This window comes from Tenrec ecaudatus, chromosome 12 (assembly GCF_050624435.1).
Source record: "Tenrec ecaudatus isolate mTenEca1 chromosome 12, mTenEca1.hap1, whole genome shotgun sequence".
Classification (NCBI taxonomy): Eukaryota; Metazoa; Chordata; class Mammalia; order Afrosoricida; family Tenrecidae; genus Tenrec; species Tenrec ecaudatus.
In genome coordinates this window covers 70,320,224-70,348,207 of record NC_134541.1, presented here as the reverse complement: position 1 = coordinate 70,348,207, position 27,984 = coordinate 70,320,224, and the positions used below count along the sequence as shown (strand labels likewise).

General features: G+C 42.7%; 1 protein-coding gene across 1 annotated transcript; it reads right to left on the bottom strand.

Annotated features, from left to right (window-relative positions):
• On the bottom strand, positions 1-27,984 carry HEPACAM (hepatic and glial cell adhesion molecule). Its single transcript, XM_075527902.1, has 7 exons — positions 27,900-27,984; positions 6,267-6,608; positions 4,176-4,457; positions 3,805-3,904; positions 3,238-3,311; positions 2,866-2,936; positions 1-291 (listed from the first exon to the last, which is right to left on the bottom strand). Exons 1-7 carry the CDS (start codon positions 27,982-27,984, stop codon positions 1-3), a joined length of 1,245 nt encoding a protein of 414 aa, XP_075384017.1.

Genomic DNA, 27,984 nt, shown 5'->3' with positions numbered 1-27,984 from the left:
TCAGGCGCTGATCTCCACCGAGCCGCCCTCGTCCTGCTCGCGGAGGAGGTGCACGCCCGCAGTCCTCAGGGTGCGGCCGGAGCTGCGCGAGCGGCTCGGCGAGCCGGGGGTCCGCGGCGGCGACGAGTGCGGCCGGCCGGCGGCTGGGGAGCGCGGGTAGCGGCGGGCCGAGCGGATGGGCAGCCCGGGCGAGCGGCCTGGGAGCGCAGGTGCCAGGGAATAGCCTGGGGGCGCCGGCTCCGCAGGGCTCCGCGGCTCCGGGACCGGGTGTTCCTCTGACTCGGGCGGCTCCTGCGACGCCGTGCGCTGCAAGGATCAGCAAGACACAAGTAGCAGCGTGCTTGGCCCGTAGTCCCCACCCACAAAGGAAAGCCACTGCCATCGAATTGCATAGTGACCCTATTGAGATTTTAGACCTACGCGAGCAGAGAGCTTCCGCTTGCTCCCCCAGAGCAACTGGTGGGTCTGAACCCTCGGCCTTGCCATGAACAATGCGATGGTTACTTGGGAGCACCCTCAGGGTTCCTCTGGTATAATGTTCAAGTGCATTCAATGGAATGTTTAGTCCCTTTATTCACCCCTTTCTCGGACAGCCTTGGATGGGAGTTGGTTGTACAAGATGGGAAAAATCACCAGTTTTGTACCCAAAGATGTATGTTTGGGGCCTAGATCTGCCACTGACTGACAGCTTAATCCTCGAAAATGGTGGTGTCTTTTAGCCCCTGGGACTCATCGAGAACCCAGGTATCACAGCGTAACACGACTCCATCAGATTTTCTGTAGTGGCGGCGTGGGTCAGCCCTTTCCTCTGCGGAGACACTAGATGGCTCTCTACCGCCAACCTTTGTGAGCGGCACCACAAGGAGGATGCCATCGTGCGGGTTTGAGGAATACCTACTTGGTTGGGCTACAAGAGCTGGAGCAGGAGGGGTAGAAGACGGGTAAGGGAAGATCTCACCGTTAAAGGGTCTAGTGACCTCAAGGTCTGTAGGTTGACAACGCTCTTCCAGAAAGAGAGGAGGCTTTTAGCCCCAGGAACCCAGAAGGGCAGTTGCAAGGGTGGGATTCGTAAGCATCAGTGCAGCAAACCGACACCTATGAGCCCTGCCAGCCGGTTGTTAAAGTGGCACTTTCGCAGTGTGCTCGCTACAGTGGGAGGTTCGGCAGCCGCCCAATGTGAAGATCACAAATTTACATTCCTTACTCTTTTTAATATTCTTCGGTGTAACAGCTTATTCTAAGTGCTTATAGTACATGTTCATTCCATTCATAGGTAGAAAAAATTAGATGGTACTATGTTTGAAATGTTTATTCATTTCATAAAATTCGTTGTACTTTTGCTAGAGTACCAGATTTTTATTCATTTGCATTTGTTACTTCAGTAAATAAACATATGATGTAAAGATAAAAAGTGCCAAACGGTCAGAAAGGTGACAAACTGTCATTCATTTCAGCTTTGTGTCATGCCCCAAATTCCCGTGAGATATTGTAAGTGAGCTATGCCATTCCTGAAGGTGTTCAAAGAGCCAAAAACCACTGTCAGAACAATTCTTGTCAGTTCACCAGAAGCAGAAAGTGGTTATTCAGAGATGAACATAATATGTTCCTAATGTGTCTAACTGAAGATGGGTAAGGGGAAATCACATAGCTGATGAGGCTACTCAGATAAAAGTGAACAATATTGCAAGAGAAGAATGTCAATCAAGAAACAATATGGAAATATCTTCAATAACAGTTTTGTTTTTGTCAGGTATTATTTAATATTTTTCATTAACATGTCAAAACCCTTCCAACATAATCTAGTTTTGTAGACCACTTTTACTGTTGTTCTTATTAAAGTATTAACTGTATGAAATACTAAACAACTTTTTGGCTTTTTTATATACTTAAAATGGTTATATTAGGGCAGTGAACTGGTTGTTAAATTATTTGAATCCCACCCTGGGTAGTTATATGGTTGCTCTGAGTTGGAATCAACTAGATGGCAGTGAGTTTGGTTTGAGTTTATAAGATCGGGCTAAGGGGCCCAGGTTGCACTATTGGGTAGGCATTAGACGGTCAATTGCAACGTTGGTAGTTCAAATCCACCAGTCACTCTGAGAGAGAAAGATGAGGCTAAGTTCTTTCAGATTGAAGTTGTCAAGGAGTTAATTTTACTTGGATTCACAGGCAATGCTCATGAAAGCAATCAGGAAATCAAATGATGATTGCATTGGGCGATTCTGCTAAACAAGACCATTCTAAAGTATTAAAAAGCAAAATGCCAATTTGAAGACTAATGTGTACTTGACCCAAGGCACGGTATTTTCAATCATCTCATATACATATGAAAGCTTGACAGTGAATAAGGAAGAGCATAGGAAAAAATCGATGCATTTGAATTGTGGTTTTGACCAAGAATATTGGAAGTATGAACTGCCAGAACAAACAAGTCTCTTGAAGGAAGTACAGCCAGAATGCTTCTTTAGATTTAAATTGCATCTCACATACTTTGAACATGTTATCAGAAAATGCCAATCCTTGGAAAAGGACATCATGCTTGGTAAAGCAGAGAGCAGAGAAAGACACTTGATCTGATGGGTTGGCACAGTGGCTGCAACAATGGCTCAAACCTCCATGGTGAGGATGGCGCAGGACTGGGCAGTGTTTTGCTTTCTTGTACATATTCTCACTAGGAGTTGAAACTGATTCCATAGCAACAAGAACAACAATCTGCTCTCTTAAGATTTTTAACTCAGAAGCCCTCTACAGGGTCTCTATGAGTCAGAATGGCCTTGGTGGCAGTGAGATTCATGGTTGGTCTAGTAGTGTCAGACATGCTGGAGGAACCATTGTTTGTGGGGCTTCCCAGCCAGCACTGCTCACCTTGTCCTTCAGGATATAGAGCGCCATGGGGTTCTTCCGCTCCTGCTCTCCACTGCGTGGTAGAGTATCTGCTGCACAGAGGAAAGATACAGGATGACTGGCCCAGGTACAGAGCCCTCCCACCAGTCAGCACCTTCCATCTTTGCTCCCCAGGTGGCCATGGTCACCACCCCACTCTAACCTCCACCTGAGGATCTCAAGTACCCAGGATCCTACCTTGGCTGCACATCTCCCTGCTCTGCAGTCTTCGGGCAGAAGGTGGAGGAGGGGGACGTGCAAGGCTGGTTTCCTTGTTGCCCAGTTCTGCCTTTTCCCAGAAGCCCACTGATCTGAGTGAAGATGGGGTGGGTGAGTGGGTAGGTGGGAGCTCACCTTCTGGTTTTAGGTGGTCATCATTCTGATCCATGTATTCCAGGGAGTTTTGTTTCTCCAGCTTCCTCTTCTTCCTGCAAGGCAATACAATTCCCAATTTAGTGTAAACCGAAGGTGTCAGAAAACAGGACTTGTGATAGAAAGAGGGGCTGTAGCAGTAGGAGTGGTGGCATAGTTTGTGAGCTTTGGATTAGGTGCACATCCTCAGGCTACCACTAGCACTCTGGGGGTGGGAGAGTCTTTAACTAATCTAAGTCTCAGGGTCATTATCTGTAAACTGCAGATAATTGTATCTTCCCTGAAAGACTTCGAGGACATAAAACCACAACCACAGTGCCTGGCCCAAAGAAAACGCGCAGTAAGTGAAACCAGTACTAATCAAACTCTGGTTATTAAGTGTCATGAGCACTGGACGTGCTTCCATACACCACAGTGAGCTGGATTTTCTTAGAAGTAGTGCCGGAACCTGAGAGGAGAGCCATTTAAAGAGACTAAGAAAAGACTAGCACCTGGTGTTGGAATGGACTGAAGGCTGAGGATGCTCAAGTGTTGGACATGGACAGTTACCTAGATTTCTTGGAGGGTTTCCAGCAGGCACAGACTGTCACCAAGGTCACAAGGAGGAAGATGCCTCCTGTAGACAAGATAATGTAGAGGGAGCTTCTCCCTAGTGAGAAAGGTGAGGAAATGAAGAGAATTGAGTGTGGATCAGAGGCATGTCAAGGGGTCCTCTGGAGCCAAAAAGAGAAGAGGAGAGCCAGGCACAGAGTTTGCACAGAGCCACAGAGTTTCTGTTGCTGGCTTCCATGGATAGTTTTCCCACCTCTATCACTCCTTCCTCCCTCCAGAGGAGCCTTATCTAGGATACCCTTAGTCATCCATGGGCACATGCCTCGGGGAGATTTTGAATTCCAAGGAAGGACAATAGGAGGACTCACTGTACACAGTAATCTTGATAGGCAAGCTGCGACCCTGGCTGATGGGGTTCTCCACCGCACAGCTGTAGAGGTCGTCATCCTCCATGAGCACACGGATGATGGTGAGCACCTTTTGGTCAGGAGACAGGAGCATGCGCGAGTCGTTGAGGAGGGGCTTGCCATTCTTCAACCAGGTGTAGCTGGGCTTGGTGCCATTCTCATGTGAGCAGTTCAGGGTGAAGGCCTCGCTGAGCTCCAGCACAGTGGTCGAAGCCACTAAGACCTGTGGCCTTGAAATGGGCACTGGGCCCCAGGGTTGGAAAACCTGTGAGTCATGAGTTAGAAAGCTTCTCCCTTCTCTTCTCAACATCTTACGTTCCAACCGACCACAGCAAATTGTATAGGCTAAGGAGACCCTTCTGCAGTTACCAACTGAGTCCTTTCCCACCATTTATGAATGCCCTAGCTACTTATTGAGCACTGGGTGTGCAAGAAAGAGCTGTGGTGGCAGAGTGGGTTATGCCTTGGGCTGTTAACTGCGAGACTAACAGTTAGAAACCACCAGGAAAAGGATTAAGGCTTTCCCATCCTGTGAAGAGTTACGTCTCAGAAATCCACAGGGGCAGTTCTACCCTGTCCTAGAGGGCCTCCATGAGCGAGAATTGACACAATGGAAGTGAGGTTTTTGAGTTTAGGTATACAATAAGAAGCCCTTGTGAGACTGTTGGGTAAGCATTGTTGGGCAAGGTTGACCATTCAAATCCACTAGTAGCTTTGTGGGAGAAAGATGAGGCTATCTGCTCCAGTAAAGATTTACAGCCTTGGGAACTCTACAGGATCACCATGAGTTAGAATCTACTCGATGGCAGTGGGTTTGAGTGTTTTGTTTTTTGGGTTTTTTTTTTGTTTTGGTGTGTGTGTGTGTGTGTGTGTGTGTGTGTAAAATACTGAATATAACAGCTGTCGTTCTTGTTGTCACTGAATATACATCCTCTTCTTCCCAATACCTCTCAAAGATGATTGAAATTTAATAGTTCAAACAGGCCCAGCTTGGAGAGTGTTTAGTTGTGTTAGACCCAACTATGTACATATTGCTAGTTAGCTTTCTGACCCTGGGCAAAATTAATCCACCTCTTGATGCCTTAGTTACCTAATCTTCAAAACAAGAGTTAGTGATATTATCATCTCTAGATTAATATTAGGTAGCTGTGGTGGCTCAAAAGTCAAGCACTCGAGTGCTAACAACAACAAAAAAGAATAATTGGTAGTTTGAACCTACTAAGTGGCTCTGTGGAAGAAAGACCAACAACCTGTTTCTTTAGGATTACAGCCAACAAAACTCTATGAAGCAGTTCTACTGTGAATATCTGTGAGTCCAAATTGATTCAACAGCACCCAATAGCTACAGCAGATGATAATAAACATCCAATTAGTTGATATATCTAAAGCACTTACAACAGTTTTGGACACCTAATAAAGATATGTATTAGCTATGCCTACCTGCCAACCTCTACTTTCCACTTGGCTTACTCTCAGCTCTCAAATGGCTTTGTGGTTGCCTCTCCCTGGATCTGCTGTCCTAGTCCCACAGGGACCATTGCAATGAAGTAGTTAAGTTTGTTTTGTGTGTGTGTGTGTGTGTGTGTGTGTGAGTGTGTGTGAAAGGCCAGGAACCCTGATTATATAGTGGCTACCTGTTGGGAATCTGCAATATCAGCAATTCGATATCACCAGGCTCTCTTTTGGAGAAAGATGAGGCTTTTTACTCCTGTAAAGAGTTATCAGTCTCACAAACTCACAGAGGCAATTCTACGCTGTCCTATAGAGTCACTATGAGTTGGTATCGACTCGATGGCAGTGAGTTTGGAGTTTTGGATCGGAAAGGTCACCAGCTTCAACCCACCAACTGCCAGCCATCATATAGAAAGATATACAGCCATGGAAACTTATAGGGCAGCTATACTTGTCCTATAGCATTGGTATGAGTAAGAATTGACTTGATGGCAGTGATATTTTTAAAAATTTTAATTAAAGTTTTTTCAGTGTACAGGCCTACAGACACTGCCCCAGTCCCTGCCCCAATCCCTGCCTTTCCCTGCAGTTGCCCTTTACCATCTACAGTGAGGTTGATGGTCTTCTCCCCAGTGAAGGTATCATCAGTGATGGAGATCTCGACCTCATAGGTGCCCTCGTCGGCCAGCTGCAGGTCACTGAGAAGCAAGGAGCCATTTTCAAAGAGCCGAATTCGATCTCGATAGTCAGGTCTCAGGGTGCCAATGACCTCTGTGCCAATGGACTGCACTACAGTCACTGGCTTGTCTCGCTTCAGCTGCCACTTCACCACAGGCTTGTCGCTGCTGGTGCTGCTGTATTGCACGGAGAGCAGAGCTGCCTTCCCTACAATGCCATGGATCAGACGCACTGGGCTGGTGATGTTCACTCCTTCTAGGGGGTCTGCAAACAGAGGCCCATGGGGGAAAGAGGATGGTGTCAGACCTCAGGTCCTTCCCTCACTTTCAACTCTAAGCCTTCTGATTTTTCACTCCCTTATCCTTCACTGCCTTCATCTTAGGCAATCCTTGTCACCCTTTGCTCCTTTCCCACTATGCCCCCCTGGCACCCCTCACTCTCACCACATTATCTTCAATCCTTATTCCATTTAGTCCTCTGCCTCTCTGGAACTTTTTCCCATTGCCTTCCCTTAGCAGAAGATGCCAGCTAACCCACACAATATATACTCCATTCAGAACAATGGGGTTTGAGCATACACTATGTACCAAATATGCTTTATGTCCTTGGGATCTATCAATAAGAAAACTAGATAAGCATCCCTACCTCTTAACAGGTCGTTAAATCTTAGAGTGAATTTGTCAGGTATTTTTGACACATGCTTGGGAGTATGTATGGATAAAGAAAGCAGTGGAACATAAATACCAAAGAAAGGGATATATTTCCAGGAGAGTGCCAAAGAAAGGAAAGCTTAAGGACCTGAAGGCAATTTGCCTAATTTTCAGTCAAACAAAGAGCTTCTATTATTACCACAGCTGTCTGTATCATCTCATCAACCCTCTCAACACAGAACAATCCTCCTCTTGATTATGGTGGTTTGAGGATTTATCTAAACTCTCATCAAATTTGTGTCTCACATCATAGGAGGGATTTGCGTTAGGTAAAAGAAAGAATTTGGATTCAGAAATATGATAAGTCTAGGCTCTACCACATTAGCTGTGTGAATTTAGCCTTCTTGTTTATAAAACATGGATAATATCAATAACAACAACTACCTAGGGGAGACTTCAGGGAAGATGGCAACTGAGTAACACATACCAGAAGGACTCTGCAGAAATCAGTGCAGGAGAGTTACTAAGAGGGAAAATCCACACTGTCAGGTGGTAGGGGGAGCATAAAAAGATAAGTAGAGACAGATTCACTAGATTTTGAAGAGCTGGGGGATTTTGGCTTACCACAATGGAGGTCAGCTAGAGTTTGACCTTAGCCCCATCACTGCCTCAGCCAGAGACAGGATCGTTTGGAGTCAGGGAAGGGTCTTTATCTCCACACAGTCACAGCTTGCTGCCACCTCAGGGCAGGGATTAAATCCCTCCAGCCCCATGGTCAGGGATTGGGGCTCAGCTATATTGTTACTTTTGTTTCCCTCTCTTCTCTATTTCCCCCACAGCCTCAGCAGGCTTAGTTTGTTTGTTTGTTTTTCTTTTTCTCTTCCCTTTTCTCTCACACACCACTGATGACCTCCAGACCACTCCCCTTACCTAGGGCATTTATACCGGCCCTCCAACCAGCTGTGAGAGCTGCACCCTCTGCACCATAACCCGCTGCTGGGGAAAGCCTGCCCACCCTCCACCAGGGGATATCCTGCCCAACTTCTTTGGAGGAAATCCTGCCGATCTTCTTCTGCAGTACTTAAAACATACCTAGGGAAATCAAGCCCAACTTCTTTGGGGGATATCCTGCCTGCGTGGCTGGGGGAGCCCCTACCTGTCCTCTGTGGTCCCATATGACTGAGGGAACTTCCTCCCATTTGCTGTAGTGCCTCACATAGCCTAAGGCAGCTCAGCCAATACTTGCCAAAGTTTCATGCTGCTGAGGGAAACTCTGCCCAACTTCCACAACAATCTACCTGACCAGGGCAATTATGTCCACCATTTGCAGTGCTCTATACAAAAGTGGACATCCCACCTACTTTCTGTAGCACTCCCCTTGCAGGAGGCACCCCTGCATGACCTCTGCTGTGCCCCAAGCTGCCATGGGCCAGACCATCACGTCTTCTTGTGAGATCACCCAGTACAGCACTATCCTTGGGGGTTCACAACAACCCAACCAGCATCCCCTGAGAGGACCATAAAACTTGCCCTCCAAATAACAGACAAAGAGTGAATCACAGGAGGATAAGGTAGGCCAGTTTAATAGATTAATTAGCTGTAGGCAGTTTATAGGAGCATTCCTATGAGTTTCCCAGAGAGAACCAATGTTCTTTGACTCCCTGGAAAATGGCAACTGGCTCCTCAAAAACAATGCAATTCAAGCAGCAATCAGCCCAACGACTTCAATAAAAAAGCAGGAGAAACAAAGGCAATGACAGAAGATGTCCTGAGCCTAATGATGTGCATAGAAGAAGCAGACATTGATCTGCCACCACAGAAATAAATTTTCAGAATGATGCTTGGAGTCATACAGGATATGAGGGAAACAATACAGAAAAAGGATGAAATGATAGAGGAGATAAAGTTCATACACCAAAGGGAAATACAAGAGCTTAGGGAGGAGATAACAAAAACCAGTAGCAGACTCACGGACTTCACCAATCAACTGGAGGAGGCAGAGAACCACACCAGTGACCTAGAGGACAGCCAAGCAGACTTTAACAAATGCGAACTAAAATCTAATAAGCTCATCAGAGAAGCTGAAGAAAGCCTAAGAGTTATGCCTGATGCTATGAATAGCAACAACATCAGAATAATTGGGTTACCAGAGGAGGACACAACAAAGACCTCATCTGCAACAATACTAAAAAAATTCTTGGAGAAAACTTCCCCAACTCAATGAAATGAAAACCAGGCAACCATTCAGGAGACTGAAAGAACACCACCTAGACTGAATCCCAAGAAGAAGTCACAAAGGAACATAATAGTTAAACTATCCAACTTTGAGGAAAAGGAGAAAATCATGAGAGCAGCTAGGGGCAAAAACAACAACAACAACAACAACAACAACAACAAGAAATCACAAATAAAGATTCCCAAATAAGAATATACTCAGACATATAAGCAGACACTATGAAGAAGAGAAAAGGGTGGAGTAACATATTCCAAAAATTGAATGAAAATAATGCAAACTCAAGAATATTCTATCCAGCCAAATTATCCATCAAGATAGATGGAGAAGTAAGAGTCTTCCAAGAAAAGGAAAAACTCAAAGAATATGTTAGAATAAACCCAGACTTACAAAAGGTCCTTGCCAACACAGTAGGGGCAGAAGAACTGAACTCACCAAGCATAAATGAGACTGTCACATAGAACAATCTCACCCAGAGGGCACCAAAGAGAAAACAGCCCCCAAGATAGCATTGGCTTCAGGATGGAATGAAGTCAAGAATCACACACACACACACCACACTAATAAAAAAGGAAAACACCCAACACAAAAGGTATAAGATGACATCACAGAGTCCACAGATGGAGATAATAACCCTGAATAACAATGGACTTAACTCAGGCATTAAAAGACTGAGGCTAGCAGAATGGCTGAGAAAACCCAGCCCACCAAACTTCTGCCTACAGGAGACACAGCTCAAGGTTACAGACAAAAAATAGGCTGAGAATCTAAAGCTGCAGAAAAGCATACCAAGCAAACAAGAATTCAAAAAAAGCAGGGTTGAATTCCTAATCTCAGATAAAAATGACCTCAAAGTACAAATCATAAAAAGAGATAAGAAATGATATAATGCTCAAGGGAATGGTAGACAAAAAAAACCCCACTAATCATTTTTAACATATATTTCCCGTACAAGAGACACCAACCAAACGCAACCCAAATGAAAAAAGAAATCAGATCCTCAACAACTGTAGTAGGTGACTTCAATACACTGCTCTCTGTGAAAGATAGATCACAGGGAAAGAAACTCAACAAAGACGCTAGAGATCTAAACACTACAATTAGACAATTTGACCGGATAGATATTTACAGAGTTTTTCATCTAAATACAAATAAATTCACATTCTTTTCAAGCCCACAAGACACATATTTGAAGATAGACCACATGCTGGGACATAAGGCAAATTTGCATAAATTTAAGCACATGGATATCATATAGACCTCTCTCTCTCTGACCACTCTACCACAAGGTTGGAAACCAACAAAAGGAAGATGAACAAAATAAGAGCAAACAATTAGAGGCTGAATAACTCTATTGCAAAAGGAATGCATACTGGCACAGATCAGAGATGAAATTAAGAAATTTCTAGAAGCCAACAAGAATGAGAACACAATGACCCAAAACTTATGGGACACAGCAAAGGCAGTTATCAGAGGAGGTTTCATAGCAATTCATGTACACATGAAAAAGGAAGAGAGACTTATGACTGATATGCTGGCACAAAATTTACAGCAACTAGAGCAGACTCCATAGGTCATTCCTACTAACAGCAAAAGAAAATAAATAATACAAATCAGGGCTGAGATTCAGGAGAGGTAAAATAAGAAAACTATGGGGAAAATAATGCTGCTAAAACTTGGTTCTTGAGGGGAGAGGTTTGGGGGGCCGGCCCCAATCCCAACTACTAAGTGGACACCTGCCCCTCCCCCCCAGAAGAATTTATTTCAAAGGATGGCATTGAATCTGCAGCTCCAGGAGAGGGACATATCTGATCAGAGCACATGGGAGCAGATGAAGAAGGAGGAGAGAGTGGAACACATCCTGGCTAACCAGTCTGTGAGTGCAATATTCCCAATTACAGCAGCCAGTCCACAGAGAGGACCACATGGCCGGCCCCACTATGAGATAGGATGCCCTCACTGACTCATAGCCCACAGGGGACAACACCAGAGACACAGTGTGGGAATTGCACCCCATCTGAACCCACGAAACCGATGCAAAACACTAAGGGGTGCAACAGAACAGCAAGGGAATGGAGCAGCAGGTCCCCAGGGAATGCTGAAGGTGGACTTGGGCCAGGGTGTGGTGCCCCAGCAGATTGGACTGGAAAACACTCCTAAAGGTCAACAAACAATCCTTGAACTAACTACAAGCTTTTCTTTCTTGTTTTGTTTTTTTTGTCATTGGTTTGTTGTTGTTGTTGTTTGTATATTGTTGCTTGGTTTTGCTCTGTCTTGTTTTTGTTCATGTTATTAACTCTGCAGGTCTGTCTAAATTAGACAGGCTGGGTGAACAATCTCGAGGAGAAAACAACAGGACTGACAGTTCCAGGGGGGACATGGGAGATGGGAAGGAGGGGGGGGGGGAAGGTAGTGGTGTTAACAAACCCAGGGACAAGGGAACAACAAGTGATCCAAATTGGTGCTGAGGATGGTGTGGGAGGCCTGGTAGGGCATGATCAAGGGTAATGTAACCAAGAGGAATTGCTGAAACCCAGGTGGGGACTGAGCATGATAGTAAGACAGGAGGAAAGTAAAAGGAAATAGAGGAAAGAGCTGGGAGGCAAAGGGCATTTATATAGGTCTAGATAAAGACATGTACATATGCAAATAAATTTATATATGAGGATTGGGGAATAGATCTATGTGCATATATTTATAGGTTTAGGATTAAGGTAGCAGATGGACATTGGGCCTCCACTCAAGTACTCCCTCAATGCAAGAATACTTTCTTCTTTTAAATTGGCATTCTATGATGCTCACCTTCCCGACACAACCACTGAAGACAAAGCGGGTGAATAAGCAAATGTGGTGAGGAAAGCTGATGGTGCCCGGCTATCAAAAGATTTAGCATCTGGGGTCTTAAAGACTTGAAGGTAAACAAGCAGCCATCTAGCTCAGAAGCAACAAAGACCTCGTGGAAGAAGCACACCAGCCTATGTGATCACAAGGTGCCGAAGGGATCAGTTATCAGGCATCAAAAAACAAAAAAATCATAGCATTATGTGCTCACCTCCATAATACGATCACTGAAAGCAAAGGGGTGTATAAGCAAATGTAGTGAAGAAAGCTGATGATGTCCTATCAAAAGAGATAGCGTATTGGTTCTTAATGACTTGAAGGTAAACAAGTGGCCATGTAGCTCAGAAGCAACAAAGCCCACATGGAAGAAGCACACCAGCCTGTGCGATCACGAAGTGTCAAAGGGAGCAGGTATCAGGCATTATCAGAACAAAAAATCTTACCATAGTGAATGACAGGGGGAGTGCGGAACAGAGATCCAAAGTCCATTTGTAGGCCACTGGACATTCCCTTACAGAAGGGTCTCGGGGAGGAGATGAGCCAGTCAGGGTACAATGTAGCAACGATGAAAAATAAAACTTTCCTCTAGTTCCTAAATGCTTCCTCCCCCTTCACACACACCCCCCCCGCCCCCACCGATCCCAATTCTACCTTGCAAAGTTGGCTAGACCAGAGGATGTACACTGGTAAGATAGGAACCAGAAACACAGGGAATCCAGGACGGATGATCCCTTCAGGACCAGTGGTGTGAGTGGCGATACTGGGAGGGTAGAGGCAAGGTGGGTTGGAAAGGGGAAACAGATTATAAGGATCCACATGTGACCTCCTTCCTCCCTGGGGACCGACAACAGAAAAGTGGGTGAAGGGAGATGTCGGACAGGACAATATATGACAAAATAATAATTTATAAATTATCAAGGGTTCATGAGGGAGTGGAGTGTGGGGAGGGAAGGGGAAAAATGAGGACCTGATGCCAGGAACTTAAGTGGAGAGCAAATGTTTTGAGAATGATGAGGGCAATGAATGTACAGATGTGCTTTACACAATTGATGTATGTATAGATTGTGATAAGATTTGTATGAGCCCCTAATAAAATGATTTTTTTCAAGTTGGTTCTTTGAATGGATAAACAGAATAGACAAACCGCTGTCAAACCTTACCAAAGAACAAATTTCAACAGCAAGCATGAGGGATGAAAGAGAGGATATTACAACAAACACTAATGAAATCAAAAGGATAATTAAACAGTACTGCGAAGGACTGCATTCCAATGAATTCAACAAGTTGGAAGATATGGACAAATTCTTGCAAAACCAATCTCTTCTTCGACTATCCTCAATGGACATCAGAATCTCAACAGACCCAAAGCAACAGAAGAAATAGACAAGGTCATTAAGGGATAATAAATTTTAAAAAATCCCTTCGACCAGATGGCTTCAGAAGGGAATTCTACTAAGCATTCAGGGTAGTCCTGATACCAATCCTACACACACTATGCCAGAACAAAGAGAAAGACCCAAACTCCTGAACTCCTTCTATGAAGCTAGTATTACTCTCATACCGAAACCGGGCAAGGATCCCACAAGAACTGAGAACTACAGACCAATATCCCTACTGAACATTGATTCAAAAATCCTTAACAATATATTGTCCAATAGAATACAAATGCATACAAAACAAAGAATTCACCATGACCAAGTGGGATTCATACCAGGGATGCAGGGATGATTCAACATACGAAAGACCACTGACATCATTCGCCACATTGAAACTATAAGAACCAGATGGTGATTTCGATAGATGCAGAAAAACATTCAATAACATCCAACACCAATTCCTGTTTAAGACACTCAAAAAGATAGGAATGGAAGGAAAATTCCTCAAGATGATACAAGCTATATAGGAAAATCCAACAGCCAACGTGGTAATCAATGGGAACAGATGAAAACAATCCCCTGAAAAAGGGGACCAGACATGGATGCACATTGTCCCCACTCTAGCTAACATCATTCTGGAGGTTTAGCTAACAGCATAAGGCAAAAATAAAAATAAAGAAATAAATAAAACCATCAAAGGTATTTGCCTGGGGAAGGAAGAGGTGAAACTATCGTTATTTGCAGATGATATGCTTTTATATATCAAAAATCCCAAAAGCACTGGAAGCAATAAAGGAATATGGCAGAGTGGCAGGACACAAAATCAACAAATGGAAGTCTATTGGAGTACTATATTCATCGGATAAGATCACAGAAGAGGAGATCAAAAAGGTGGTACCCTTCACAATAGCCAAGCACAAATTGAAATATGTAGGGAATACCTGACTAAAAGAACAAAAGATCTGTATGAGGAAAACTACAGAACACTATTACAAGAAACCAATAGTGACCTCAACCCATGGAAGAATATCCCATGCTTGCACATTGGAAGACTCAATATAGTAAATAGGTCAGTTCTGCCCAACGCACAATATCAGTTTAATGCAATCCTGATACAATTACCCTCATCTTTCTTCAAAGACATGGAAAAACTGATCACCAACTTCATATGGAGAGGGAAGAAGCCCAGAATTAGCAGAGAACTCCTCAAGAAGGATAGAGTGGGAAAGGCTTGCTTTACTTGACTTTAGCACATATTATACAGTCACAGTGGTCAAAATCACATGGTATTGTTATAATGACAGATATTCAGACCAATGAAAAAGAACTGAAACCCCAGAAATAAAATCACCAGCATACAGACAACTGATCTTTGATAAGGGCCCCAAAAATATCCAATGGGAAGCAGATGCCCTCTTCAACAAGTGGTGCTGGAAACAATGGAGATCTACCTGTAGAAAAATGAAGTAATACCCTTATCTCACTCCACGCATAAGAATAAACTCAAGGTGGATCACAGACCTCAAAGTAAAAGCCAAAATTATTCTGGCTATCAGTGAGGGAATTGGAACCAACCTGAGAACTTTGGCACAGGAAATAAATAGACTATCATAAATAGGGAAGGACACAAACACAGAGGAGTTACAAATTGACAAATGGGATATACTGAAGATAAAACACTTATGTACATTGAAAGAATTGGCCAAGGGAGAAATAAGAGAGCCCATAGACTGGGAAAACATCTTTAGCAATGACACATCAGACAAAGGCCTTATTAGTAAAATCTACAATACTCTGCTAGCTTCCAAAAAGAAAAAAAATTAATTGTCCACTGATGAGGTGGGCATAAGCACCTGAACAGAAGTTTAACAACGGCATAAACGTGAATGGTCAGTAAACATATGAGAACATGTTCCTGATCATCAGCAATAAGAGAAATGCAAATTAAAACAACTATGAGGTACCACCTGACACCCTCAAGGATAGCCCAATTCAAAGAATCAGAAAGCAACAAGTGTTGGAGGGGCTGTGGGGAGACAGGAACTCTCATCCACTGCTGGTGGACCTGTAATTATGTAAGTCACTATGGAAATCGATCTGGCAAGAACTAAAACATGGAAATTGAGCTACCATATGACCCAGCAATCCCCTACTGGGCATATACCCAGGTGAGGCAAGAAATAAACCACAGCCAAACAACTGTGCTCCAATATTCATCCCGGCACAGTTCACGATTGCAAGGAGTTAGAAACAACCCAAATTTCCATCAACTGATGAATGGATTAAAAACTGTGATACATACATACAATGAAGTACTACACATCACTAAAAAGCAGTGATGAACACATGAAACACCTTGCCACATGAAAATAACTAGAGGAAATTATGATAAGCGAAGTAAGCCAAGCACAAAAGGATAAGTAAATGAGTCTGCTAAGGGAACAAAAAAACATATAATCGAAAATGTGGGTGAGTGCAGAGTGGAGACTCAAAGCCCAATGGTAGCCAACCGGACACCCCTTGCTGAGGGGCTGTGGGGAGGAGATGAACCAGGCAGGGAGCAGGGTAGCAACAATGAAACATATATCTTTCCTCTAGTTCTTAAATACTTCCTTCCCCCCAATATCATGATCCCAATTCTACCTTGCAAATCTGGCTAGGCCAGAGGATGTACATTGGTACAGATAGCAACTGGAAGCACAGGAAATCCTGGACAGATGACTCCTCCAGAACCAGTGATGAGAGTGGCAATGCCTGGAGGGTGGAGGGAATGTGGGGTAGAAAGGGGGAACTGATTACAGGAATCTACATATAGCCTCCTCCCTGGGGGAGGGACAGCAGAGAAGAGGGCAGGGGGAGATGTCAGACAGTGTAATATATGACAAAATAATAATAATATATGAATGATGAAGGGTTAACGAGGTAGGGGGGAGTGGGGAGGGAGGGGAAAAATGAGCAGCCGATATTAAGGGCTCAAGTAGAAGGCAAATGTTTTGAGAATGATGATGGCAACAAATGTACATATGTTCTTGAAACAATGGATGTATGTATGGATTGTGATAAGAATTGTACGAGCCCCCAATAAAATGATTTCAAAAAGAAAAAGAATGCAAAGGGGCATAGGGGAAAAGTTTGTATACAAATGTTCCTGGGTGAGGTCCAGGTAGTTTGTGAGGGGCCAGACCAAATCCAGGTATACATATGGTAGCCAACTAAAAATGAGGTGGGGGGGAGAAGAAAAAATAAATGGGTAGCAGAGAACAGGGTACTAACCCACCCAAGCAGACGGTATTGTTTATAGCTCCACAGGGAAAGAGGGATCAAAGTTCAACCTGGTGCCCCAAGATGTGAATGCAATATATCAGCATGAAGCAGAGAACCAGTAGGGAGATCTGAGGAGTGGATCCCAATCCCAAGTATGTAGATAGCACCCCCTCCCCCAAGAAGTATTTACTTCAGAGGACAGCACTGAAAGTGTAGCTCAGCGAGAGGGACATGCCTTATGAGAGCACACGAGATCAAATGAAGGGGGAGGAAGAGAGAGTGGAGCACATCCTGGCCCACCAAGCCTTGAGGACAATATTCCCATTCAGAGCAGCCAAGGCACAGAGAGGACCATATGGCTGGCCCCACTATAAGACACGAGATCCCTCAATGACCCATAGCCCTACAGGGGACAACACTGGAGACACAGTGTGGGAATTGCACCTAATGTGACCCCACCACACCGAGGCAAAACACTAAGGAAGGGCATGCAACAGAACAGCAAGGAAAACAGAACAAGGAAGTTCTCAGGGAATACCAAAAATAGACTTTGTGGCCCAGGCATGGCACCCTATCAGACTTAACCTGAAAACACTCCTAAAGGTCAACAAACAGACCTTGAACTATTTACAAGCTTTTTTTTTTTTGGTCATTGGGGTTTGTTGTTGTTTTCTTTATTTTTGTTGTGTTTTGCTCTGTCTTGTTTTTGTGCACATTATTATCTCTGCGGATCTATCTAAATAAGAAAGGTGGGTTAAATAATCTGGAGGAGAAAGCAATGAGAACGGCAGATCTTGGGGGAGATGGGAGAAGGAAAGTAAATGGTGTTAACAAACCCAGGGACAAGGGAACATCATGTGATCCAAAACTGGTGGTGAGGAGGGTGTAAGAGACCTGGTAGGGAGTGATTAAGGGCAATGTAACTGAGAGGAATTACTGAAATCCAAATGAAGACTGAGCATGAAAGTGGGACAAGAGAAAAATAAAAAGAAATAGAGGAAGGAACTAGTAGGCAAAGGGCATTTATAGAGGTCTAAATACAGGCATGTGCATATGTAAATATATTTATATATGATGGAGAAATAGATCTATGTGCTTATATTTATAGGTTGAGTATTAAGGTAGCAGATGGACATTGGTCCTCCACTCAAGTACTCCCTCAATACAAGAACATTTTTTTTTATTAAACTGATATTTCATGATGCTCACCTTTCTGACACAATCACTGAGGACAAAGCAGGTGCGTAAGCAAATGTAGTAAAGAAAGCTGATGGTGCCTGGCTATCAAAAGATATAGCATCTCTGGTCTTAAAGGCATGACGACAAACAGCTGAGAAGCAGCAACATCCACATGGAAGAAGCACATCAGTCTGTGTGATCATGAGATGTTGATGAGATCAGGTACCAGGCATCAAAAAAATCATATCATTGTGAATGACGGGGAGTGCGGAATAGAGTCCCAAAGCCAATCAGTAGGCAACTGGACATTCCTTTACAGAAGGGTCACTTGGAAGAAATGAGCCAGTCAGGGTGCAGTGTAGCAATGATGAAACGTACAAATTTCCTCTAGTTCTTTAATGCTTCCTCCCCGCCACTATTATGATCCCAATTCTACCTTATAAACCTGGCTAGACCACAGGATGTACACTGGTACAGATAGGAAGCAGAAACACAGGGAATCTAGGACATGTTAACCACTCAGGACCAGTGGTGAGTGTGGTGATACCCGGAGGGTGGAGGGAAGGTTGGGTAGAAAGGGGAAACTGATCATATGGATCTACCTATAACCCCCTTCCTAGGGAATGGACAACAGAAAAGTGGGTGAAGTGAGATGTCAGACAATGTAAGACATGACATAATAATAATTTATAAATAATCAAAGTTTCTTGAGGGATGAGTGTGGGACAGGAGGGGTATAAATGAGGAGGTGATATCAAGGGCTCAAGTAGAAAGCAAATGTTTTGAGCATGATGATGGCAACAAATGTACAAATATATATGACACAATAGATGTATGTGTGGATTGTGATAAAAGTTGTATGAGCCCCCAATAAAATGTTTTTTAAAAACCCCTACCTTACGGAACTCACAAGATTGTTAAACAGAAGACACATGTCAATTATTGTTGTATAGTTGAAAGAACAATTGCCCACCAAAGGCCTGAGATGACCTGGGATAAGTAACTTGCCTGACTATTTTGATTCCAGATTCACCATAGATAAAATGAAGAGTAAGGTTAAATGATTTCATTGGTTTCTTCTAGCTCTGTAATTATATAATTTTACCATATTGTCCAATGACTGCCCTCATCCAGAGACAAGCTGCACTTCCATTACCTTTAAGGCCCTGTAGAGAAATACAACCGTCCTAAGGAGAATATTCTGGATAGAATGTCAGTTGTGGATAGGGCTAAGTTTAGCTGTGCTCACACATATACATCAGGTTCTTGGATCCTTAGGTCCCAGAAACCCACTTTCACTGTCATTGCCTCCAAACCCCCACTTTCTTCCTCATACCCATTTCCCAGAGTGAGATTATAAGCATCAGTGCATACGTGTTTGACAGAGGATATTTCTACATGTGCATTTGCTTATACTGCAGATTTAACCAGGAATGTAGTAGAGTACATAGGTGGAAAAATTATGCAAACTTCTTAAACGTAGCCAAGCAAGCCGAGGGAATGATTTGGGACTGGGACCATGGTCCCACCAAGGACAATGGTCTTGGGAGATGCCAAGATTAACTGCAATAACATAGCCACAAAAACAGTGTTCTACAGTCTACTTTGGTGAGTATTAACTGGTATCTCAAAAGCTCATCAATGGCCATCTAAGGTACAACTCTTGGTCTCTCCCTATCCAGAGCAAAGAAGAGTGAAGTAATTCGAAGACATATAGAAACAATTAGTTCAATAGACTAATGGATCACATGAGCATCATCAGTCTCTATCACTTAAAGACCAGAAAAACTAGATCGTGGTTGGCTACCATGATCATCTGCCTGAAAGGGATCATGTTAGAATAGAAACTCCTGGATCCAGTGGGAGAAAAATGTAGAACGAAACTCGAAATCATAAAGATCAGGCTTACTCGTTGGATAAAGACTGGTGGAACCACTGAAACTGTGATCCTGAGTCACTCTTCAGGTCTAGAAAGGAACTCACACCTGTGGCTCGATTTTCATCCAAACAATAGACAGGTCTATAAAAGGAGCCAAAAGGGGCAGAATTTACCAAAGGACAAAGTTCAGGAGCATTTAAGAAAGGAGGAATAGAAACAGGAAACAGGAAGGAAGTTGGGTAAGTGATGTTATGTTGTAGGGAGTTCAATCAATTATATGAAAAAGGAAGTGTATGAATTGTTGAATGGAAAATTGATCTACTCTGTAAACCTTCACCCAATTCACAATAAAAAAATTTCAAGAAAAAGTTGAAAAGATTACTCAAATGATTAAACTATTCTATGAATATCCTCTGTCACCGAAGGGAGTCTTAACTTGGGGAAGATAAAACAAACAAAATTCATTATTTTAAAATATTTTTATTAAAAGTGGTGGCATGAGGAAGTTTTAAGACAATGGAAAGCTTCATTGGTGACAAAAAGGCCAGGAAAGTTACACTAACAATTTTCCTCCACTACAACAATGAACTTGTGCATTGTATGGGGATAGGAAGGGCTGTCTAGGTGAATTAATTGGGAGATCTTAACTTATCCTCCCTATAGCCCTGATTTTGCCACTTCAGACTTCTCTTTGTTTCCCAACTCAAAGGATGTTTAAATGAATGCAATATGAGTTCCTTGAAGTGTCAAAATTGCCATATTAATGGTATAAATCAAAGAAAGCAGAACTCTTCAGGGAAGGGTTAGAGAGATAACATCACTGCCTTTAGAAGTATATAGAGGGAAATATATTGAGAAATAATGACTTCTCGTTTTGATATTTTTGTTTAATAATGGTTTCTATAATTTTGTAACTGCATATATATTTGCCTATATTTTCAACTCAACTGGTTTGGTAGATGAGGTTGTGGGTATAAGAGTCTTACCTTCTTGCCCCATTTCCTTCTCAATAACTTAGGGATTTATCAGGAAGTCCTATAGCTCTGTATGTCAATATGAAATCCATTTGACCACATGATCCTTATTGCTTCTTCCAATTTTTAGTTTCTGAAATTATTTAGATGGGACTTTCTATCTAGCAACGACCTTGTTCCAGGCTTAGCTTGACTGAGCACAGCAAGCTCTCAGATTTCACTGACAATACACTTGGAAGTAAGATGGCCCTGGGTGTGGGTGGGGGGTTGGGTATGGGTGGAATCACTGGCTTCATTAATGGAAATATTGATGAAAAAACAGCTGAGGACCATCTACTATGTTTCCTAGGACCCAGTGTGCAGCAGTGGGGATATGCGCATGGGGTAATGTACGTAGGGAGATATTTGAGTTTATCAAATCTGTGTGATGACCTCAAGCATCAAGCGTCAAAGGAGTCCATTTCCTATTTTCTTCTTCTAAGATAGTCCTAACCCTAAGGAATAAAGGAAAGGATTCACCAGCATCTTGTACAGCTTCTCTAAATGTCTCTTGAACTTCCTCTGCCTCCACTCTCCCCTCCCACACACAGGCCCCTGTAAGGCCCCTTTTTCCTTTCTTTCCAGTAACCCTTTAGTGATAATCCTTTTGTGTGTCCGTTCCTTCTGCCAATTTTTAAATCATTTTATTGGGGGCTCATACAACTTTTATCACAATCCATCCATACATCCATTGTATGTCAAGCACATTTGTACGTTTGTTGCCCTCAACATTCTCAAAACATTTGCTTCCTACTTAAGCCCTTGGTATCAGCTCCTCATTTTTCTCCTCCCTCCCCACTCCCCTCTCCCTGATGAGTCCTTGATACTTTAGAAATTATTATTATTTGTCATATCTTACACTGTCCGATGTCTCCCTTCACCCACTTTTCTGCTGTCCATCCCCAAGGGAGGAGGTTATATGTAGATCCTTGGTTCCCCATTTCCAACCTACCTTCCCTCCACCCTCCAGTATTGCCACTCTCACCACTGGTCCTGAAGGGATCATTTTTCCTGGATTCCCAGTTTCTGGTTCCTATCTGTACCAGGGTACGTCTTCTGGTCTAACCAGAGGAAAGTTGTATGTTTCATCATTGCTACACTGCACCCTGACTGGCTCATCTCCTCCCTGCAACCCTGCCCCAAGGGAATGGTCAGCCAGTTGCCTACAGATGGGCTTTGGGTCCCCAATCTGCACTCCCCCTCATTTACAATGATATTATTTTTTGTTCTTTGATGCCTGATCCCTGATCACTTCGACACCTTGTGGTCACACAGGCTGATGTGCTTCTTCCATGTGGGCTTTGTTGCTTCTCAGCTAGATGGCTGCTTGTTTACCTTCAAGCCTTTAAGACCCCAGATACTATCTCTTTTGATAACTGGACACTATCTGCTTTCTTCACAACACTTGCTTTTGCACACATTTGTCTTCAACAATCGTGTTGGGAAGGTGAGCACCATGGAATGCCAATTTAATAGAACAAAGTGTTGCTGCATTGAGAAAGCACTTGAGTGGAGGACCAATGTCCATCTGCTACCTTAATACTAAACCTATAAATATATGCACATAGATCTACTTCCCCAACATCATATATAAATACAGTAACATATCTACATGCCTGTATTTAGACATCTATAAATGCCCCCTTGCCTCCTAGTACTTTCCTCTATTTCCTTTTACTTTCCTCTTGTCCCACTATCATGCTCAGCCTTCATTTGGGTTTCAGTAATTCTTCTTGGTTCCATTGCACTTGATCAATGACTACCAGTCCTCTCACACCCTCCTTGCCACTGAATCTGGATCACTTGTTGTTTCCTTGCCTTCTGCCCATTTTAAGCATGATTTCCTCTAGGTTAAAATATTGGAGAAGGTATTGGATTGTGATGGGTCTCACCTTCCTATTGGGAAGGTATCATGTGCCTGTGAACAAGAGCATGCACACAGGGTGTGTCCCTCAGTTCAAGCGGATGTCACATGACCATAATTGAATGCAACAGTCTTTCCCAGAAGCTGACAGAAAGCATCTTTTGCTGAACACTGTTTTCTAAAACTCCAGCCAAAATAGGAATCCTGTTAAATCCAGGGCTCTATGGCTTTTAAGGGACACTAAGAACAGAGCTCTGGTAGTGTAGTGGTTTTGTGTTGGGCTGTGATCCCGGTGGTTAGCAGTTAAAAACTACCAACAGCTCCATGGGAGGAAGACTGGGCTTTCTACTCATGTAAGCAATTACAGTCTCAAAGCCCATTAGGTGGTCAGCATTGACTTGAGGGCAATGACAGGGTTTTGTGAGGGTTGTTTTTTTTTTTTTGTGTGGAAGAACTACATCGCACCCTGATTGACTCATCTCCTCCTCTAGACCCCTCTGTGAGGGGATCTTCAGCGTCCGACAAATGGGCTTTGGGTATCCGCTCTGCACTTCCCCCTTCATTCACTATAGTAAGATTTTTTTTTATTTCTTTTTGTATTTCTGATGATGCCTTTTACCTGACCCCTTCGACACCTCGTGATCGCACAGGCTTGTGTGCTCCTTCCATGTGGGCTTTGTTGCTTCTGAGCTAGTAATGCTATCTTTTTAATGAACTTTTCTTAATTAGGTTATTTTCTTTTTGGTGTGCTAGCCAGAGCTACATGCAATATCCCAAGGATAGCACACATCACAATTTTCTAAAATGGAAAAATATTGTCTTCTCCTTTTGACCTCTAATAAATGATTTAAACAGATAGTACTCTGAGAAAACAGTCCTCCAACTCCAAAGCTACCTTTGGTGTACTGGTGCATTATTTAATGTATAAGTACTGGGCCTTTGTGTTACATTTTTCTACTCTTTTCCTGTTGAGGCCTACAAGGGTTAGTACTTAACCCTGGGAGTAGTGGGTAGGGTTTTGCCAGAAATGAGAAATCATTTTAACTATTAATCATTCAAGGAAGTGGAAGAGAATCGGAAGATAGAAACTACAAAGAGGATCCTTGAGATCCAGGAAGAGACGGGGATTGGAAACATCTATACTGGAAGGAATATAGATGTGCAGTAATGTGTAACTATTAAGTGGCACACAAAGACGTACCATGTTTGTGGATTAAAAAACTCACTGTACTGTTTGTAATTAATGCCGCTGATTTGAACATGTAGGAATGGTTTGATTGTGTATGGTTTTGCTGTGTATATTCTCAACAACAACAAAATGAAAGTTTAAAGATAAAAGCAAAGAAAAGGTTACTTGACCTTTACCACCTACCTTACCCAAATATCACTTCAAGATGAATTATAGATCTGAATGTGAAAGATAAAACAATAAAGTTTGACGAAAAAAAGCACAGAAGAATAGCTTCATGATTTACGGGTAAGCAAAAGCTTGTTTGTAAAAAGGATGCAAATGTGGTCGCCATAAAGAAAGAAAATATGTTAGCTGCATTAAAATTTGGAGCTGCTGTTCAAGAGGCATCATTAAAACAGTGACAAAGAGAGCCACATAGTGGGAACAGGTATGTAAAACATGTTTAACTTACAGAGCATGTATCTAAAATACATTTATAAAATCCCTACTAATCAATACTAATAATAACACATAGACAACTCAATAGAAAAAGGAGCCAGAGATTTGGAACAGCAATTTACAAAAAGGACAAAAAATTAAACACAAAAAAACTAACTTTATTACTTACTATGGAAATGTACCTTTGAACTGTAATTGGATATAATTTCACCTTCCCTCAAAAACAAACTCACTGCCATCAAGTGAATCCTGACTCATAGTCTCCTTAGAGGGTGAGTTAAAATGCCCCACACGGTTTTGAGACTGCAACACTTCATGGGAGGAAAAAGCCTCACCTTTCTCTCACAGAGTGGCTGGTGGTTTCTAACTGCTGACCTTGTAGTTAGCAGCCCAGTGCATAACCGCTACACTACTAGGGCTCCTTCACATCCGCTAGAATGGCTTAATGCCAAAGAAAAACTACAATTGTAGAGTTCTTATATACTGATGTGTAGGGGTGTAAATCGAGACAATTACCTTTGAGACCTATTTAGTCACATCTATTAAAACACGTGTATACTTATAGCTCAGCAATTCCACTCCTACATATATTTCCCCCTAAAAAGGGTGTACATGTGTTCACCAAAAGTCATGTACTATATAATGTTTTAATAAGCTGCATTCACGAAGCTGCAAAATGGGATAAACTACATGTCTCTTGAATCAGAATAGCTAAGTTGTATATCCATACAATGGAATACTAAACAGCAATGACACCAAACAAATTCTAACAAGAAAGAAGCCAGACACAAAAGAATGTATATATGTGAGCCAATTGTATGAAGTTTCGGAAAAAACAGACATAGAAATTGATCTACGTTAGAAGTTAGGATAGTGGTGACTGTAGGGAGTAGCAGCAATAGTTGAACTCGTAGGAGGGAGACTTTGGAGGTGCTGAAGTGTGGTGTTTCTTGATCTGGAGGCTCATTCCATGGGTGTGTTCACTTCATCACATTGCATCCTCGTGTTAAGTGCATTCTTTGGAAAGTGATTTGTACTTAGACTTTAAAAAACAAAACAAAATGTGTACCTATACTATGGAGGTGTGCTTGGGGTTGAAGAGGCTAGAACTCTAGCAAAAAAGTCTTCCCATTGGGTTCCCAGAGAATGGGATAGTGCTGGAATTCCAGAAAGTAAAACCCTGAAAATCAGATTCTATAGCTTTCTGGCACACTGTGTTGATGTCTGAGAGTTAATCCACGCCTGTAGGAAATTCATGAATTGTATGATCCATGAATCGAGTTGTGATAAATATAGGAAACGTTCATTTGTTTAGGGGCCAGAGTATTAAGATTGTTACTTATCTTAGGTTAACTTATTTTAGGTTTGTGGTTGTCATAAACGCAAGAGAGAAGGTAACATTGGGAACACAGTCCAGTCCCGAGTTAGGGTAGTTGAAAAAGTTACATTTCTCAGACGCCCTTGTAGTTATTATGACCACGGACTGAGTTTTGGCCAATATGGGTAGAACCAGTGGAAGAGAAATGTATCACTTCTAGGCCTGGTCTAGGAAAACCTCCCTTGCGTGTTCTTCCATGGTTTTGTCTTGTTTTAAAAGTCCCTACCTGGTACAAATGGGCAGAAATGGAAAAGACTGGTGAAGTTAGACAGCCTCCGTCAGGTTGGCTTTGAAAATCTCGTGGAGCCGAGTCCTTCCGCCCCTCGGACTCCGTTCGATGCTAAAACTGGGGTTTGTTTTGTCACACACTGGCATTTTCTTAACTAATATATTGAGAATAGTAAAAAATGTCTTATAGAATCGCTACTCTTTGTCCCCTTATAATCTACAAAAGCTTACTAGCTTGACCTTCCCTTCACTTCCTCTTACCTCATAAGTCATAGTATCGAATAAGCATTTATTAGGTTGCAAGATCACACTCAAAAGATTCTTTGTCATCTTTACATTCACCTTGTTACACTAACAATATCTTTCCACATATTTTTCCTTTACTACTTGGTGACTAAAAGAGTTTAGGAATATCTTTAATTACACAATGTCCATTTTTCCATTATATTAACATTTACATTACATATTTCATTGCAAGGTTTCTAGCCCCAAGTCACTGCCTCTAACCTTCAGGTTTCTCTCTTTCTCTCTCTCTCTTTTTAGAAAAGCTCATTGTAATATCCATTGAGACATACTGACTGAGGCCAATGCTAACTTGTTAATTGTTAAAAGCAATGGGCTCTTTTGGGTCCTTATTATACTGGACGTCTCTGACACATTTGATGGTGTTAATTCACTTTTGAAAACTCTCAACTCCCTTATCTTCATAAACCCCAGACTGCTGGTATGCCTTCTCTCTCTCTAATGGTCCTTTTTGGATCTCCTTTTTGAACTTTTCCCCTATTTTGTTCTAAAAATCTTGGGGTTGCCCAGTGTCCCATTTTCAGTTTATTTTCCCCAGGATTAGGTGATTTTATCTACGTTCATTATTTCTTATATTATTTCCTCCCTTCGGTGCCTCATAGCAGAGTGAGCGATCTTAGATGTCCATTTGACAGTCTTCAAGTTAAAAACCAGCCCACGCCTCTCTCCCCAGTCATTCTTTACAGAATATATGCCAGCCTACTGAATAAGATTTACAAAACCCTTGTCTAAATCAATTCACACTTTTTCAGACTATAATGTCTACTCCCACTCCTACTTCTTTTTGTCATTTAAAATTTTACTTTAGATTTTGTCTCTAGCAGGAAACCTCTCATATTCTCCCATGCTGCTCAGGCTTGTGTGGGTGACCTTTCTTTGTCTTTGACTCCTACACTCTGCCTAGCTGACTCGGGAATTTCTGATTGATTTAAAGTGAACTCTATGTTTGCTCCAGGTTCTAGGACGAATTCCTAGGTTCTTTGTAATGGGAGCCCTGATGGCAAACTAGGTTACATATTGGGCTGCTATAGAAACCATCAAGAAAGATGAGGCTTTCTACTCCCATAAAAGGTTTGTCTGGGAACCCCACAGGGATTCTGTCCTCTTCTGTCCTATGAGCTGCTATCAACTTGATGGCAGTGTTGTAATGAACACACACACACACACACACACACACACACACACACTTACAATGAGATCAATTCACCAAGAAATTGGTTGAGGCCAATACAGGAGGTAAGTGGTGAGTAATAGATAGAATAATGCCATTGTTCAAAAACTAGGAGGATCATTATTTCTAAAATGTCTTTCCTCTTTCTTGCTGTTTTACGCTAACAGAAGTCAGAGTAAACACAATTCCCCCCACCTTCTGAAACCCCACCATAATCCCTTGGACAGAATGCCAGTTGGCCCACACCAACAAATCATTCCATAAGACATGGCTCAGCGCCATTCATCTAATGTACTGAAGGCCCTGGAGTGCCAAGGTCATGCAGCCTATTGGGGGAGGGAGGCCTGGGCGGGGAGGCCCACAGAATGAAGAAATGCATTCAACATTAATGCCTGAATTCACTGAGAATCTTCCCACGGGTAGCTGAGCTCGCTCGCTCTCCCTTCCTCCCACCCCAAAGGCATCCGGGTTTCCACTCTCCCTCTCCTTTCCTTTGAAAGCCCGGGGTCCCTTTTTCCAGCTTTTCTTACCCTTCTGGTCTCCTACCTGTCTGGATCAGAAGAAGGTAGACAAAAGGAGTCAGACTCAGGGCCCTGGAGCCTCTGGACAGGGCTCCCCTTTCTCTCTTCAT